The sequence below is a fragment of the Lampetra planeri genome, unplaced genomic scaffold (assembly GCF_965212315.1).
Source record: "Lampetra planeri unplaced genomic scaffold, kcLamPlan1.2.h2 scaffold_1147, whole genome shotgun sequence".
Lineage (NCBI taxonomy): Eukaryota > Metazoa > Chordata > Hyperoartia > Petromyzontiformes > Petromyzontidae > Lampetra > Lampetra planeri.
Window position 1 is genome coordinate 1 of NW_027613859.1, and position 16,230 is coordinate 16,230.

The following is a 16,230-nucleotide window of genomic DNA, read 5'->3' on the forward strand; positions in this document are numbered from 1 at the left end:
GAGGCCAAGCTGGAGATCATGGAGTTTGTCAACTTCCTGAAGAACCCCAAACAGTACCAGGACCTTGGAGCCAAGATCCCCAAGGTGAGCGCATGAGGAGATCCTTCAGGAGAGGGGTGGAGGAGAACCTTCAGGTGAGGGCAGGATGGTAATGATTGTTTATGTGGTCTGCAGGGAGCCATCTTGACGGGGCCTCCAGGAACAGGAAAGACTCTTCTGGCCAAGGCGACCGCTGGTGAGGCCAATGTGCCGTTCATCACTGTCAATGGCTCAGAGTTCCTGGAGATGTTTGTTGGCGTCGGTCCTGCCAGGGTGAGGAACACTGGACATGTTCTCTTGGTGATGCTGGGTCTGTGTGACGCTGTTCCGTCCCGTAAGAAGTGATGACACTTCCTGTGCAGGTCAGAGATCTATTCGTCATGGCGAGGAAAAAACGCTCCCTGCATCCTCTTCATTGACGAGATCGACGCTGTGGGGAGGAAGCGAGGGCGAGGAAACTTTGGAGGACAGAGCGAGCAGGAGAACACGCTGAACCAGCTGCTGGTGGAGATGGATGGTGGGTGACTGAGAACGGGAAAAGACACGCCCCCCCTTTAACCTTTCTTTATTTCCCTTATGACGCTGCTAACTGTTAGCAAGAAGGATGAGATAAGCCCCACCCACTCAAACTGTGCTGGGCACGTTGTTCCAACTAAAGTAAGAAAAATCATTTTCCTGCCCAGACATCTATGACTTGATCCCTTCCATCGACCAATAGGATTACAGAACGCTGTGATTCCTATGTGTAACCATGGCAACAAGGTATGCTGTTGTCACATTTGTCCCTAAGACTGTCCCTGGAGGACAGACAGTTCATCCTGTCCTGGTCCTGACACCCTGCGTAACAGTGAAGACGTTCTGAGCACATTGACCTCACAGAGGACATGTGTCCGTCCACACGTGTCCCTCATGTTACTTCTGGTTAAAATAAAGACTGGAGACTTCCGTCCACAGCCAAAGCGCCGCCAACAAACCTCAAACACCTTCTCACAAGACCGGCAGCGCCACATGCTTCAGTAGACTCAAAAGACTGACAGCGTCTTGTCCCGCCTCCCTGATGACCTGTAAGCCTGCGAGGGTGCGTGAACGACAATTGTTTGGCTTTGAACTTACATTGTGTTTCTGCTAGTGTGTAATATGATTAAAGGACCAGTTCACAGAAAATGAAGATTTTGTGAGTCTCGTTGTGCTCACAGACTCAGTGTACTGTGAACGGACTACACTGCTGCATAGTTGTTTAGTGTGAAAATTCCGAATCCTCACGCGTTGTTTACGTTTTTCTGTCATGTGTCCTAATGACCTGCTCTGCGGAGTACACCGAGTAAGGGCCTTTTAGTGAGATCGCTCATGAAGGTGACATGCTGCTGTCCTCTGTGTCATCAGGGTTCAACACAGCGACCAATGTCGTGGTTCTAGCAGGAACGAACAGACCGGACATCCTGGACCCGGCGCTGATGAGGCCCGGACGCTTCGACAGACAGATTTACATCGGTGAGGACTCAGTAGCGAACGCCTCTGATCAATGCAGGTCAGATGTTCAGAAGAAGTTTATGCCATTCCAGGCCCTCCTGACATCAAAGGACGAGTGTCCATCTTCAAAGTTCACCTGCGTCCTCTGAAGCTGGACGCTGACACAGACAAAGACTCTCTGGCCAGGAAGATGGCAGCTCTCACACCTGGTTTCTCAGGTAAAGATTGTTTTTTTCATTTGTCAGTGTCTTCATTTCAGTTGGATGCTTGTTTTTTGTTTCTGTGTTAAGGTGCTGACATAGCAAACGTTTGTAACGAGGCGGCTCTGATCGCTGCTCGCCACCTGTCCGACGCCATCAACCAGAAGCACTTTGAACAAGCTGTGGAGAGAGTGATCGGAGGTAACAGCCACCGACAGAAACACTCCATTCCATCAGACACGTTGCACCAGCTGTGGTGAGCTCAGATGTTCCAACCTGTCGGTGCTGCAGGGCTGGAGAAGAAAACTCAGGTCCTGCAGCCGGAGGAGAAGAAGACAGTGGCGTATCATGAAGCTGGTCACGCTGTCGCCGGTTGGTTCCTGGAGCACGCCGACCCTCTGCTCAAGGTCAGAGGAAAAACATCAAGTGAAAGATTCCAATATTTGATCACAGGATCAGCACTTGAACTTTCTCGTCTCCTTCAGTCTGTCCATGACCCATGGAACATCAGTGAATGTTATGTGGTGTAGCACAAGTCAGAGGACAGTGTGGGTCCTTATGGGAGGGTGTGGAGACAGAGGACAGATGGGGCGGAGCTCAGCAGTTGACTTTGTACTCAGTTATCAGTCTGAAGTCAAACACCTTGTTCATCTTCATGCGTTGGAGCCTGAACAAACCAACACTTTTCTTTTGGTAATTCACATTCAAAGGGTCACTTCCAGCTCCTCTACGTCTTCTCCGCGTTTGTGGAATGCTGACGTCCACTTTCACTGGGACCTCAGGAAGTTCTGTAGAAACAGCAGCAGAGGACCCTGTAAACGGCAGCTCCCACGATGCTTTGCATGTCTTATGCTGGTTGGTCTGTGCAGGTGTCCATCATCCCTCGGGGGAAGGGTCTGGGCTACGCACAGTACCTGCCCAAAGAGCAGTACCTGTACACCAAAGAGCAGCTGCTGGACCGCATGTGTATGACTCTGGGAGGGCGCGTGTCCGAGGAGATCTTCTTCAGCAGGATCACCACTGGAGCGCAGGACGACCTCCGCAAGGTCACCCAGAGTGCCTATGCACAGGTCAGAGGTCACCGCGGCGTCACTGACTCAGTCTTTGTTGCGGTGTCATGATGATGAAAGCGTTGGTGTCTGTCCCGCTGCAGATAGTCCAGTTTGGGATGAACCCGAAGGTGGGTCAGGTGTCCTTCGACCTGCCGCGGCAGGGCGAGATGGTTCTGGAGAAGCCATACAGCGAGGCCACGGCTCGTCTCATCGACACAGAGGTCCGGACCCTCATCAGCGAGGCGTACCAGCGGACACACCGTCTGCTGAGCGACAAGAAGGCTGAGGTGGAGAAGGTACGTAAGTTGCAGCACGCAGACGTGCCATCAATGGGGGAGGATGTTCTGTGTTCTCACAGGACAGTCAGGTTTCAGGTTTCACACCTTAGGAGCTTCACAATTGCTTATCTCAACCCAGTTCAGGGAATGTTGGACTGCTCATCAACACCTGGAATCAGTTTGTCCAGTTCTTGAAGGACAAAGACCAGAACACTAGGAACAGCACATGTAAATCTGAGCCTCCATCGCCTCATTTTGACAACTGTACAGCTCCTCATCACAGGGAAATCAAGGTTCTGTCAGGTGCATTCCCACCAGATTTTTGGGTACTGAATCCAACTCGAGTTCCACTGCTCGGAACGTCGGTTAGTTGTGGACGTGTGAATCTGTGGAACTCTGGTGCAGATCCTAAAAGCATCGTTCTCTGCTCAATTCACGTGAAGCAAAAGGAAGAAGACTACAACCCAGAACATTGTGGGTAAAACAACCAAAAGAACAACAGCTGGGAAAAAATGGCAGTCACACATGGATAAAAGCTGTTGGTGACATACGTGAAGGTTTTTCAAGTAACTAGCAGAAAAATGAAGGTTCCTGTATTCACCCATACGACCTCTGACCCTCATGTTCCTGTTGTCTGTCACTTGACAAGCACAATGACACAAAGTCTTTGTGTTGAGCAGATGAACATTCTGAACTCATAATTCATTGTAATGTATTTTTTATTCATTCAACAAGTGGAAAAATCTTTTCAACATCTTTTGGTTCGGCTGTGTCAGTAAGTTCCTGCGATGTTCTACAGGTGGCGCTGCGGCTACTAGAGAAGGAGGTTCTGGATAAAGACGACATGGTGGAGCTGCTGGGCAAACGTCCGTTCACGGAGAAGTCCACGTAATGAGGAGATTGTTGAGGGAACAGGAGGAGAGGATGAGGACACCACACTACCTGAAGGCCTGAAGGACTGGAACCAGGAGAGGAAGGGGAAGGAGATGAGCCAGGACGAGCAGGTGGCCCGGCAGATCTCTGGAGGAATGCCCTTCTAGAACCAAAACATCCAGACATTCTGCATCAGCTTCTTCATGAAGTTCTCAGACGTTCTGCCACCTGCTCTTCTTCTTCTTCCAGTCAAACTGACTGGAAGAAGAAGAACGTCTCCAATATCTGAACCTTCCAGCTCTGGATCATTTTTTCAACAGAACCTTCACAGATTGTTCTACAACTCAAACTGTTGGTTTGCAGAATGTTAAGACTCATGGGTTTGTGGTTCAACCTTTAAATGAACACATGAACTCATGAATTGATCTCTGTGCACACAGCCGTGCTTCTTACAGACCTCTAACATACAACCTGTAGTTCTGCTGTCAAACAAAAAGTCTTCATGCAAGAACTCTTTGAAATGTCTTCAACATCTTGAACCGAAATATTTATGGAGCAGCTTTGAGTTGAACGTGCAGACGTTCCAGAGCTAAAAACTTAATGTGTCGAGTTCTCCTCTGAGGTTCCATATTTGGATTCCTTGTCTCCAGAACTCGAGGTTCCATATTTGGATTCCTTGTCTCCAGCAGAACGGAGATCCAGCAGTTATGGACAGAATGAACAGAAGCAGAACCTGTGCAGCTCTTTGAAAAACATTCAGACTTGGTTTAATGTTTAATGTTTGTTGGCTCATTTAGCACCACGCTAAAGCTAATCACATGAATGATATCTGCCAATTCTGGTTCCTCTTTGAGAATCTGTTGCTGTTATATTGTTATTACACTGTGTATTTAAAAGTTAAAATGGTTTGTTTTACATTTACAGGACAGCTGGACCTTCGTGGTTTGTCCCTTCACATGAGGATATTCCACATTTTATCTCACTGCACAAACAAATGTAGGCAAGAATAATTAACAAATGACAGGCGTTGTTAAGTCAATAGAACACACTATTGGGATTAATTCTAATAACTAACCCAGTCCACATGCAGTTATTCAACAAAGGCGAATCTTTAAATAGACCAGAAATAAATATTAGTTATTATCAGTCAAATATGTGCAGATATGACTGCCTGATAATGATGTTATGAACGGCTTTTGTTGTGAAATCGTGGACAGTGGAAGGGACGTATCAATTCACCAGTTCTCGCTATTCCACACTTTTTGAGACATTAACAGTGGAACGGCCGGCTGGGTGGAACCGAACACACCGAACCGAGCCCAGGCAGCCGGAAGCAGCTGTATGGCGGCGGCGCTGTCCGCGGTAGGAACATGAAATTGATTGTATGTAGAACGCTGCTCTGATGGAGACATGCTAAGCTAATGCTACCGATGACAGCTACGGACGCAGTTGAGTCCGGTGCGAACATGAGACCACAAACAGTCCAAGAAAGAAGCTCCAGAACCGATCCAATGTGAATGATGTGTGTCCCAGCAGGAGAGCGGGCAGGTCGGCTGACAGGCAGGTGCTGTTAGCCGCAGCTAAGCTAGCTGACGTTCAGGTTCTCTCCCGGAATCACCGGAAGAATTGATGCTCCATCGGTGGACAAACGTAATTTAACGAGCCAGATAGATCTGATATTCACGATCTGTACCATTCCTCCAGTCATGTAACCGGGTGTAATGAATGTAATGACAGTGGAAATATTAAAACAACAACGTGTTTGTAACCTAAAACGAAAACGAGCGAGTTTCTTTGCACAGTTCGAACAGACCGATGGGACCCGTGAAGAGACCGAGGAACGCGCCAAGTGGACGTCAATGGAAGTTCATTGATTAGTTGAGAACACATTGATGATATATTTGTTTTCAATTGAGTAAAAGTAAAAGAAATGAACCACTTGATTGATGAGCTTCATAGAAACACTTGTCAGACTAGTGAGTGAGACCAGATGTTTTTCTTCCACATCTGCATTCCTTGGTTCATAAAAGTTTTACCATCCAGGCATCAGAAGTCAGGTGTCATTAGATGCAGTGGAAACTATAACCAGTTATACCCACTTACTACCAGTAACATACAGATACAGGCAGTTACTACCCATAAATGACAGGTATTCCTGGTTACGACCCACAACATATAATACAGTTATACCGTGCAACATACAGTTACAAACAGTTATAGTCTGAAACATACAGTTACAGGCAGTGATAACCAGTAACACACTGCTACAAGCAGTAATGGACATAACCAATACCAATGAGATACTGTTATATATGACTAACAAACCATTACAACCAGTAACAGGCTGTAACAGAGTGTTACAGCCAGGAGCTGGGAAGCTTGAGGATGGACCTGTTGTGTTGCTCACCTGTGGGTGGTGCCAACAGGGAGGGCCGACTGTCATCATGGAGAACGGACAGGGCATCACCACAAAGCTGGGTCTTCCTCTGCTCACCCCCAACCAGCAGGAGGCGCTCTGCAGAAGGTAATACACCCACTAGGTATGTGCGCTCATCTGCCTGTTGACTTTCAGCCACTGGAACTCACAGGAAGTGATGAAACAACACACACCTGAGTGTTTGCACTGAGCTGAGGGGTGTTTTTTCCCCTTTCAGGCAAAGAAATACGCCATGGAGCAGAGCATCAGGAGTGTGCTGGTGAAACAGACGCTGGCTCAGCAGCAGCAGCTCACCAGCCTGCAGGTAACTCACCTGTACACATGGGCAACAGACCTGTAAACAAACATTCACCTTTACACAGGTAATACACACCTGTAAACACACTCAACTGTAGACAGGTAACCCTCACCTGTACACACACACTCATTCACTCACTCACTCACCTGTACACACACTCACCTGAACTCACTCATGTGTCTCGTGTCTCAGATGGCTGCGTCTTTCCATGGGTTTAGGAGACGCCCTGTCTCCTCTGCAGTCGGTAAGTGTTCAGGTGCAGAAACCACTGGTTTTCTCAGACAATCTCTGTGTTTAGTGTACGTTTTTATTCATATTTAGATGTTTGGTTTCTGACCATCTGCTTGGACCTCTGACCATCATTTCCTGCCTCCTGTTCAGGTGGCAGCTCAGCGGCAGCGAGCGCTCGCCATCATGTGCCGTGTCTATGTCGGCTCCATCTACTACGAGCTGGGAGAGGACACCATCCGACAGGCCTTCATTCCCTTTGGACCAATCAAAAGCATTGACATGTCCTGGGATTCTGTCACCATGAAGCACAAGGTCGGAGGTCAAGATCTGTTGATTGGACGCCAAGAAGAGGGAATGTCTCTTTCCCAGACCATGTTAAAATGCTGCGACTGCCTCTGCAGGGTTTCGCCTTCGTTGAGTACGAGATGCCTGAAGCAGCTCAGCTGGCTCTGGAACAGATGAACTCAGTCGTCCTCGGGGGCAGAAACATCAAGGTGAGTCTGGAGTGTTTCCACTTCACCTATATTGATGGTCATGAAAGTTGAACTTTGACCTTTAGACCACGACCACACAGAGACGAGTTCAGGTGAATCCTCTAAATTGTTTCATTGTTTGGGTGTGGGTGATTCTCCACCATCTTCTTCTTCCTGTGCCTGTTTCCATCACATGCTCCATGTCTTCTTTGCTGTTTGTGGTGTATTTATGTGGCAGCGTTACAGTGCCACTCACTGGCCTGGAGGATATACTACAGTGTTGCAATGGTTTGTGTGGACGCACACAATTCCGTATTTTACGGGAAACGTTTTTAAATGACAATCACTCGTCTCTGTGCGGACATTGGCTTAATTTGACCTTTAGAGCCCCACCCACAGCACCAGATACAGATAATTAATCCATAGATATAAGCACAGACGTCCAGCAGCTGATAGTGAACCCCCCCCATTACACACACACACACACACTGTTTCAGGTGGGGAGGCCCAGTAACATTGGCCAGGCTCAGCCAATCATTGACCAGTTGGCAGAAGAAGCTCGAGCCTTCAACAGGATCTACATAGCGTCGGTGCACCCCGACCTGTCGGATGATGACATCAGGAGCGTTTTTGAGGCGTTTGGCCGCATCAAGAGCTGCATGCTGCTCCGAGAACCAACCACGGGACGCCACAAGGGCTACGGCTTCATCGGTGGGTGGAGAGGTGTAGATGGCCTGTGTGTGTGTGTCTGTATATATGTGTCTGATGTGTACATGTCGCTCTCTAGAGTACGATAAGCCTCAGTCAGCTCTGGATGCCGTTGCTTCCATGAACCTTTTTGACCTCGGGGGTCAGTACCTGCGGGTGGGAAAGGCTGTGACTCCGCCCATCCCTCTACTCACGCCCACGGCCCCTGGGTGCCTCCCTGCTGCCGCCGCCGTGGCCGCCGCTGCCGCCTCTGCCAAGATCACCGCCCAGGTACTGAAGTACTGCATGTGGTGGTTGTGCCTTCCTGCCTCGGTCAGAATTGTGTAGTTGTCATCCTGTGTTGTGTTCAGGAGGCGGTGGGTGCGTCGGTATTCGGAGCACTGACCGGACCAGCGCTTCTCTCTCAGCAGCTGAGCGGACTTCCTCAAGCCGTCATGGCTGCTCAGGCGCCAGGTGTCATCACAGGTGGGACAGCCACAGCCCCGCCCCTCCGTCTGTAGTTCATCACGAACAGTAGAGTGGACAGAAGTGTGTGAACGTATGAATGCCTTTGTGAAAGCGACACAATATTATTTTGAGTAGGATCAAAGTTCTGTCTGACATTCGACCCCATGATTTGTTTGAGTTAGTTGATCAGACCACAAACCGTGGTCCCGGTCATATGGACACGACCCCGCAGCCAGGTCACTGTTCCACTTTGACCTGTCCTTCCTGCTTCCTGTCTGTGTCAGGCGTTACCCCGGCACGGACCTGGCTTACCTCAGGTGGGTCTGGTGAACCCGGTGCTGGCTACGCTCTCAGCGCCAGCGGCCTCTTTTGGCGGTGAAGCACAGAGGAGGGAGAAAGAGGAGGAGGATGATGACGACGACGAATCCCAGCAGGGCGGCGACGTGGAGCTGCTCGACGAGGACATGAGCATCAGCGGCAGCAGCCGACACATGGTGATGAGGAAGTTGCTGCGCAAGCGGGAGGTACGACGGGTTTAGGTGTTCTTCAGGATGTGAGATCGTTTGGCTTCAAAGTACAGGAGAAACACGAGTCCTTCTTAAGACTGGGGACGTTTACTGAGAACCTGATGTAACTGAGGACGAGTGACTTGATGTGACTAGTGACTTTATGTGCCTGATGACTTGGTGACTCGGGGTTGCTTAACATGTCAGCGTGTCCTGTTCCGTCAGTCCACCGTCATGGTCCTGAGGAACATGGTCGGCCCTGACAACATCGACGACGACCTGGAAGACGAGGGTGACGGAGGAATGTGGCAAGTACGGCCAAGTGAGGCGAGTCATCATCTACCAGGAGCGCCAGGGCGACGAGGACGACGCCGACGTCATCGTCAAGATCTTTGTCGAGTTTTCCCAGGTGGCGGAGATGACTCGAGCCATCCAGGCACTCGACCAGCGCTGGTTCGGAGGTCGCAAAGTGTCAGCAGAGGCCTATGACCAGGAACGCTTTGAGAGCAGCGACTTGTCAGCGTAGAGTCGCACACTTCATGACCGAGACTTGATCAGGGTTCGAGTCACTCGACACACAGACGAACAGACCTGGTGAGCAGGGCAATCACATGCTGGCAGGGGGCCATCTTTGTTTTGAGTAGGATCAAAGTTTTTTCTTTCATCCAGGAGTTCTGTCGGCTCTCCTGCCCGATGGATCACATCGGAGATCCAGATCACATCGATCGACTCAAGTCAATTGATCAGGATCACGCGTTCTGATCATGTTCTCCCGGAGGACATCAAAGGCTCTACATGTTCAGAACGTTCTCCAGACGAACATCAAGGGTTCTGTGTTTCCAGAACGTTCTCCAGGAGAACTTTGTGGTTCTACGTGTCCAGAATGGTCTCCACTAGAACACTGAGGGTTCTGTGTGGTCACACTGTCACTTGTTCTTCTGAGTCTCCATCTACAATCTGCCTGGCGTGTTGTCTTAGCGAGGGGGCGGGGCCTCTCATGTGACTGGCGCTTTGAACGCTTTGAACACAAACTTCTTGTTTGTCATTGACTTCTATTGCGTCCTTCCTGTTTGTCAAGCTTATTGTTGTTAACGAGTTATTAATGAGTTATTAACTCAGATAGCTCTGGTGTTTACTCGTGTTAGCGACTTCAGCAAGGTACAGATGTTGACATCTGTAAAAAGCAGATGTGGAACTGGATTTCTTTGCACATCACGTGAGCTACTGAAGGTCGTCGTAAGGTTACTTAACTGTTTTTTGTTTTGTTGTCCTGACTGTCCTTAAACACTGTGTTGACTGTCTCCGTCCATGTTTTCATGTCACAGTCTGATTGAAGCGGGTGTTGTCATAGTAACAGGACTGCTGATCTGCAGCTTGTAGCTGCTGCTGGAACGATGTGTCCAGGGGTTCTTCAGGTTTTTTACACTGATTTATTTGTTTTGTAATAAAAAAAAGGCTTTAAATACGTTCATGTTTTTTCTTTGTTTTGTTGACAGGAAACTGGCTTAATCTGACTCATAACTCATAACCAAATCTATAATAGTGTACATTACAAAATTAGATTTGTCATAGATTATGCATTATTGTCCCAGAGGGAAATTTGTTTTCACAGCCCAGTGTCAGCATACACTTACAAAAAAGAGTACAGCATGATGGACAACATCAGACACAACCAACACAGCATCACCAACACTACACTAAGAACACTCATCACATCAGTACAGCCAGGAACCTGAAAACACACAACCGTCCACTTGAGCCAGGCCTGCTGTTCAAGCACATCAGTGCCTTTTCCGTTCCTTTCTGCGTTTGAGTGTCCTACATCTGGGCAGTGTGGTGAGTGAGGTATTTTGCTGATGTGATACGTTTAATGGCCTTATTGTTGAGTTCTGACAGGTTGGACATGGGGAGATAAAATTGTTCACAAATTAATCAGAAGCAGGTCTTTTTCATTGTCATTATGCAGAAGTGCAATAACACTGTGTGTGACCTTTGGTCAAGTATACATATATATATATGTTAATATAAAAAAGATAAAATACAAGAAAAAACTACAAAAGACAAACAACATGCAATATTTACAAAAGAACCATACCTATTATAAGCAAATATGCTACACACACTACGAAAGACGTCTCCTTTCTTTTCTTGTCATGTTTAATTAGCTACCAATTTAATTGTACACTTCTGTCCGCGGTGCAGTCACGGAACTCCGTCTCTTACACTGAAGGAGGCCGCCGGAAGTGGCGTTGTGCCTCCGGGCAACTTGACGCTGTGTCAGGTGTACGGCGGCTCGCACGGCTCAGTCCGCTCTGCTCCGCCGCTCCTGTCGACGATGGGAGACGTCCTGTGCGAAGAGCTCGAGGATTTAGTTCATTTCTCAGTTCACGACCAGCCGGCGCGAGGCTATGTCGTCATGGAAGAGATCCGACGTCAGGGGAAACTCTGTGACGTCACGCTTAAGGTAAAACCAACGACGCCAGAGGCTAAAGTTAGCCGCAAGCTAGTTGGGACCACCGAGCTAGCAGCGCTAACAGCGGATTATTTTCTCAAGCTAATAGAGTTAGCTGCATGCTAACACCGGATTATTATTAACTATTAATCAGACAGTCGCGTGACGTCAGAGGCGCACGTTGAGGGTGTGACGACCTATGTCTCTCTGTAAGCCGCCTGTCCGCGAGGCTCCTTGGCGGCAGGTTTGTTCCGGAAGTGTTGCGGCTAGTTTTCGGTGTGTATGAACGTCCGTGTGCCCGCAGGTGTGAGCACCTGTCTCCTCTCGAAGTGACGCTGTCTGGTGTTTGTTGTCTCCTCTGCTGTTGCTCAATACCTGAACTGTACTTCTACAAGTACACGTGACAAATAGATAAACTTCTGTTCGGAACCGAACCTGAGCTGCAGGTCAGCTGATCACTTCCACAGTGATGTGACAACCTGAGCTGATCCAGTTGTAGTTCACCTGCCTCACAGGCACAGGTGAGCAGATACTTCCAGTCAGAAATATTGATTATCTGTGCCACCTTGTTCGATTGTTCACGTTGCACACCAGCTGTGTGAGTGTTCATTCATTCATTCAGTCATGTGCACCTGCCGCCAGACGGGTGGGAATCTGCTGGGACAGGGTGGTGTGGAGTTTCACCTGTGTCCTTCAAAGATTTTTAAGATGATGAGATCTGTCCGTTCTGTCTGCAGATCGGAGACCACAAGTTCAGCGCTCACCGGATTGTGCTGGCGGCGTCCATCCCATACTTTCACGCCATGTTCACCAACGACATGGTGGAATGTAAACAAGACGAAATCCTGATGCAGGGGATGGACCCCAGGTAAGTACCTGCTCCAGGTGCCTCACCTGGCCCACACCAGCTCAGGGGTCTCATTTACAAAACTGTGCGTATAAACGTTACTAGAAGTGTATGTACGTACACTTCGTACGTAACTCCAAGTTAATGTTCTGATTCATAAACCGTGTGCACACACACCTGTAAGCAATGTTCCCTTCATAACTCACTCACCAGCTGGAACTCACGGATTCCCACCTCTGTTCCGCCCCGGACACGCCCACGTCGACCATATATAGTCAACGTGGTGGACATTAATGAATGACGTGAACAGTGTTACACACTAGTTACGGTGGTATTACCATGTTACAACATCAGACAGATGTTAACAGCGTCACTGCTTCAATCAGTGGACTCTCCCTGCTGACATCCAGTCTGACTGTTGACAGGTGAACATGTTCTTTGCAGCTGTTTGTTCTGATCAAGGATCAGAGTGTTCAGTTGCCGTGTGTGTGTGTGTCTGTGTGTGTCTCTGTGTTTTAGGCATACGTGTTATAAATGAGACCCCATGTGTCCACTTACCTGTCCCGGTCCAGCCCAGGTGTCCACAGACAGCGCTGACCTGTCTTTGTCTCCACAGCGCTCTGGAGGCTCTGATCAACTTTGCGTACAGCGGCCATGTTGCCATCGACCAACAGAACGTACAGTCTCTTCTGATTGGCTCGAGCTTCCTGCAGCTGCAGAACGTCAAAGACGCCTGCTGCTCCTTCCTGCAGGAGAGGTGAGTGTCCCTCTGAGCGTCCTTCACCTGTGTGAAGGTCTCAGAGAGGAGTCACACAGAAGGTGACCAGGTGTGTGTGGGATGTGCAGGTTACACCCCAAGAACTGTCTGGGGGTGCGGCAGTTTGCAGAGACCATGATGTGCACGACACTCTACGACTCGGCCAACAGCTTCCTGCATCAGCACTTTGTGGACGTTTCCTTGTCCGAGGAGTTCCTGGGCCTGAGGACGGAGGAGGTGCTGGAACTGGTCGGCTGCGACGAGCTCAACGTCAAAGCCGAGGAACAGGTGGGACAGCGTACCTGGAGCACACCTGTGTGTCACCTGCACTCCTTTAACACCGACGGAATCCCCAGCGCTACATTCGCGCTAGCATACGGAGAAAACATTGATCGATTCCTGAAAGTTGAGAACAGCCATGTTACAGATGTTACCGTCATTACAGTAATTCCATCCTCTCTGTTGTCGGAAGCTAGCGAGTTATTACCGTAATGACAGCAGGTTGGATGTGAAGTAGGTAGGTGGGGGAACCGAGTGCAACTTCTCAGCTTTCAGGAACCGTTCGACGTTTGCACAAATACTCTGGTAACTACGGTGCTCAGAAGTATGCTCGCGTGACTGTATCGCTAGCGATTCAGGAATTGTGTCTCACCTGTGCAGGTGTTTGAGGCAGTGCTCACCTGGGTTTACCACGACCGAGACAGACGTGAGTCTCTGCTGCCGGAGCTCCTGTCAAAGATCAGACTTCCTCTGTGTCGGCCTCAGTTCCTGTCGGACCGCGTCCAGCAGGACGAGCTGGTCCGCTGCTGCCATAAATGCAGGTGAGACAGGTGAGAAGAGGGCGGGGCGGTGACGTGTCAGGAGTCGTCATGTGACGAGGGTGGAACTGTGCTGCAGAGATCTGGTGGACGAGGCCAAAGATTTTCATCTGATGCTCGAGCGACGTCCTCACCTGCCGACGTTCAAGACCCGACAGAGGTGCTGCACGTCCATCACCGGGCTCATCTACGCTGTGGGGGGGCTCAACAGTTCAGGTACACCTGTCTGCCTGCTCACCTGTGCAGCAGTGATTCTCCAGCATGCTGCCTCTCATGTTTGTCCAGGTGATTCTTTAAATGTGGTCGAAGTGTTTGATCCAATTGGGAACTTCTGGGAACGCTGCCAACCAATGAGGACGGCTCGTAGCAGAGTGGGCGTGGCTGTGGTTAATGGGCTGCTGTACGCCATTGGAGGATATGACGGCCAATCACGGCTCAACACAGTGGAGGTCTACAACCCGGAGACAGACAGCTGGACTCAAGTATCGAGCATGAACAGCCAGCGCAGGTCACTACACCGAACCACACACTGGTCAAAAGACTGATTGATTGATTGACACTGACAGACGGAAGGTTCTCCTCCTCAGCGCCATGGGAACGGTGGTGATTGACGGACACATTTACGTATGCGGAGGCTATGACGGAAAATCATCTCTGAACTCAGTGGAGCGCTACTCTCCAGACACTGACAGGTGAGTGCAGTGGTACAGGTGCAGCTCAGGCCAATGGCGCGTTCCTGTGATGCTAACGCTATGAGCTGAGTTAGCATCACCCAAAACCTTTTGTTTGCCTGTCACTACTCCACCAATCCGATTGTTGTGTGACTGGACAGGTGGACGGTGGTGGCCGAGATGAGTGCGAGTCGCAGCGCGGCAGGAGTGACAGTGTTTGACGGACGCATCTTTGTCTCCGGCGGCCACGACGGTTTACAGATCTTTAATACGGTCAGTGAGAGAATCGGATCAGTACTGGTCGTTAACCTGCAGTCACACCTGTCGTCACTCTCACCTGTGTCTGTGCGTGTGCCCTGCAGCTGGAGTACTACAACCACCACACCAACCGCTGGCATGGGGCGGCATCAATGATGAACAAGCGGTGTCGCCATGGCGCGGCGGGGTTAGGCAGTCACATGTATGTGGTGGGCGGGTACGACGGCTCGGGCTTCCTCAGTGGAGCCGAGGTTTTCAGCTCTGCATCGGGACAGTGGAGCCACCTGGTGGCCATGAACACACGGAGAAGCAGAGTGTCACTCGTGGCCACGTCAGGCCACCTGTACGCCGTCGGCGGGTACGATGGACAGTCCAACCTCTGCTCTGTGGAAATGTACAACCCGGACACCTGCCGCTGGACGTTCAGGGCACCTATGGCGTGTCACGAGGGCGGGGTGGGCGTGGGCTGCATCCCCCTGCAGCCGGCCTAAAGCCACCACTCAGAGCCACAGGATCCACCTCAATGACATGCTGCAGGGCGAGGAGGCCACGCCTCCTCTGGTGCTGCAAGCCTGGGCTGAACACTTGCATCACACGCCGTGGCTGAGGGCTTATGGGTAAAAACTGTAGAGTTAGCTTCCAGCGGCTAACTGCTAGCGTTGGGCTATTAGCAAGTGTGTCGACTGATTGATGTTATTGATTTCTAATTGAATAACACAACAAGCTGCTGCTGGATGGACGGACAGAAAAGACTGTGTCCGTCCCTCTGTGTCCTGGCCTGTCCTCCAGGGGCCGTACATACTGTCTGTTAGCACGTGAGCTTGTGACCAGCAGGAGTTACTGTGGTGACGTGTTGCAGCCTCCGTGAAAATCCGAGTCATGAAATCGAGTTTGACTGAATGTGTGAACGAACAGATTTTATCTGACGAATTCAACATAGGTTTATTTTGTTCGTTTGTTTATTTGTCGACAAGTTCTGAGACTACGTGAAGACGGAATAAACAGACGAGCAGGAAATTTGACTGGACTCTGTTGTTGCTTCTGGGAGACCCGTAACACTCAGTAATGTGTCCCGTAGGAGGACGGTGACATGTCCTGAAGGACAGTAACGTGTTCTGTGGGACAGTAATATCACTTTGACCTACTACTACCTACCTACTATCTCACAGGAAACACACGGAAATGATCAAACTGCTGAAAATGGTTTTATTGTTTGATTCGGGATCAATGTAACATCTGTGATGTCATCGGCTGTGATGACATCATCAAGCCACAGACGCCTCAATCCACTTCTGAAAAACACACCTGTCTGTTACTGGTCCCAGTTTTACAGTTTGACTCATTCTCAGGACTTTCTGCTGCAGGTTCAACCCTGAAAACATAAGCAGGTAGGAGACTTCCTCCAGGTCCTCCAG

The 16,230-nt window shown here is 49.7% G+C and overlaps 3 protein-coding genes across 3 annotated transcripts; all 3 read left to right on the forward strand.

Moving 5' to 3' along the window:
- Positions 1-3: 3 nt before the first annotated feature.
- LOC144738748 (mitochondrial inner membrane m-AAA protease component AFG3L2-like) lies at positions 4-4,079 on the forward strand (the record flags this gene model as incomplete). Its single annotated transcript, XM_078621737.1, is given in 12 exon segments — positions 4-84; positions 175-312; positions 402-428; positions 430-556; positions 1,423-1,530; positions 1,602-1,727; positions 1,800-1,910; positions 2,001-2,116; positions 2,579-2,779; positions 2,863-3,057; positions 3,839-3,928; positions 3,930-4,079. Coding segments are annotated over 12 exon segments (1,470 nt in total), but the record flags the coding sequence as incomplete, so codon positions are not given.
- Positions 4,080-6,356: 2,277 nt separating this feature from the next.
- Positions 6,357-9,538, forward strand: PUF60 (poly(U) binding splicing factor 60). The gene is given in 12 exon segments (XM_078621733.1): positions 6,357-6,452; positions 6,567-6,685; positions 6,840-6,891; positions 7,029-7,190; positions 7,280-7,372; positions 7,849-8,062; positions 8,139-8,329; positions 8,410-8,524; positions 8,791-8,806; positions 8,808-9,030; positions 9,238-9,303; positions 9,305-9,538. Coding segments are annotated over 12 exon segments (1,581 nt in total).
- A 1,809-nt stretch (positions 9,539-11,347) lies between these two features.
- Positions 11,348-15,306, forward strand: KLHL18 (kelch like family member 18). The gene is made up of 9 exons (XM_078621735.1): positions 11,348-11,476; positions 12,202-12,332; positions 12,928-13,068; positions 13,158-13,356; positions 13,729-13,889; positions 13,966-14,394; positions 14,474-14,578; positions 14,719-14,830; positions 14,920-15,306. The coding sequence occupies exons 1-9, from the start codon at positions 11,348-11,350 to the stop codon at positions 15,304-15,306; spliced, it is 1,794 nt and encodes a 597-aa protein (XP_078477861.1).
- Positions 15,307-16,230: the final 924 nt, after the last annotated feature.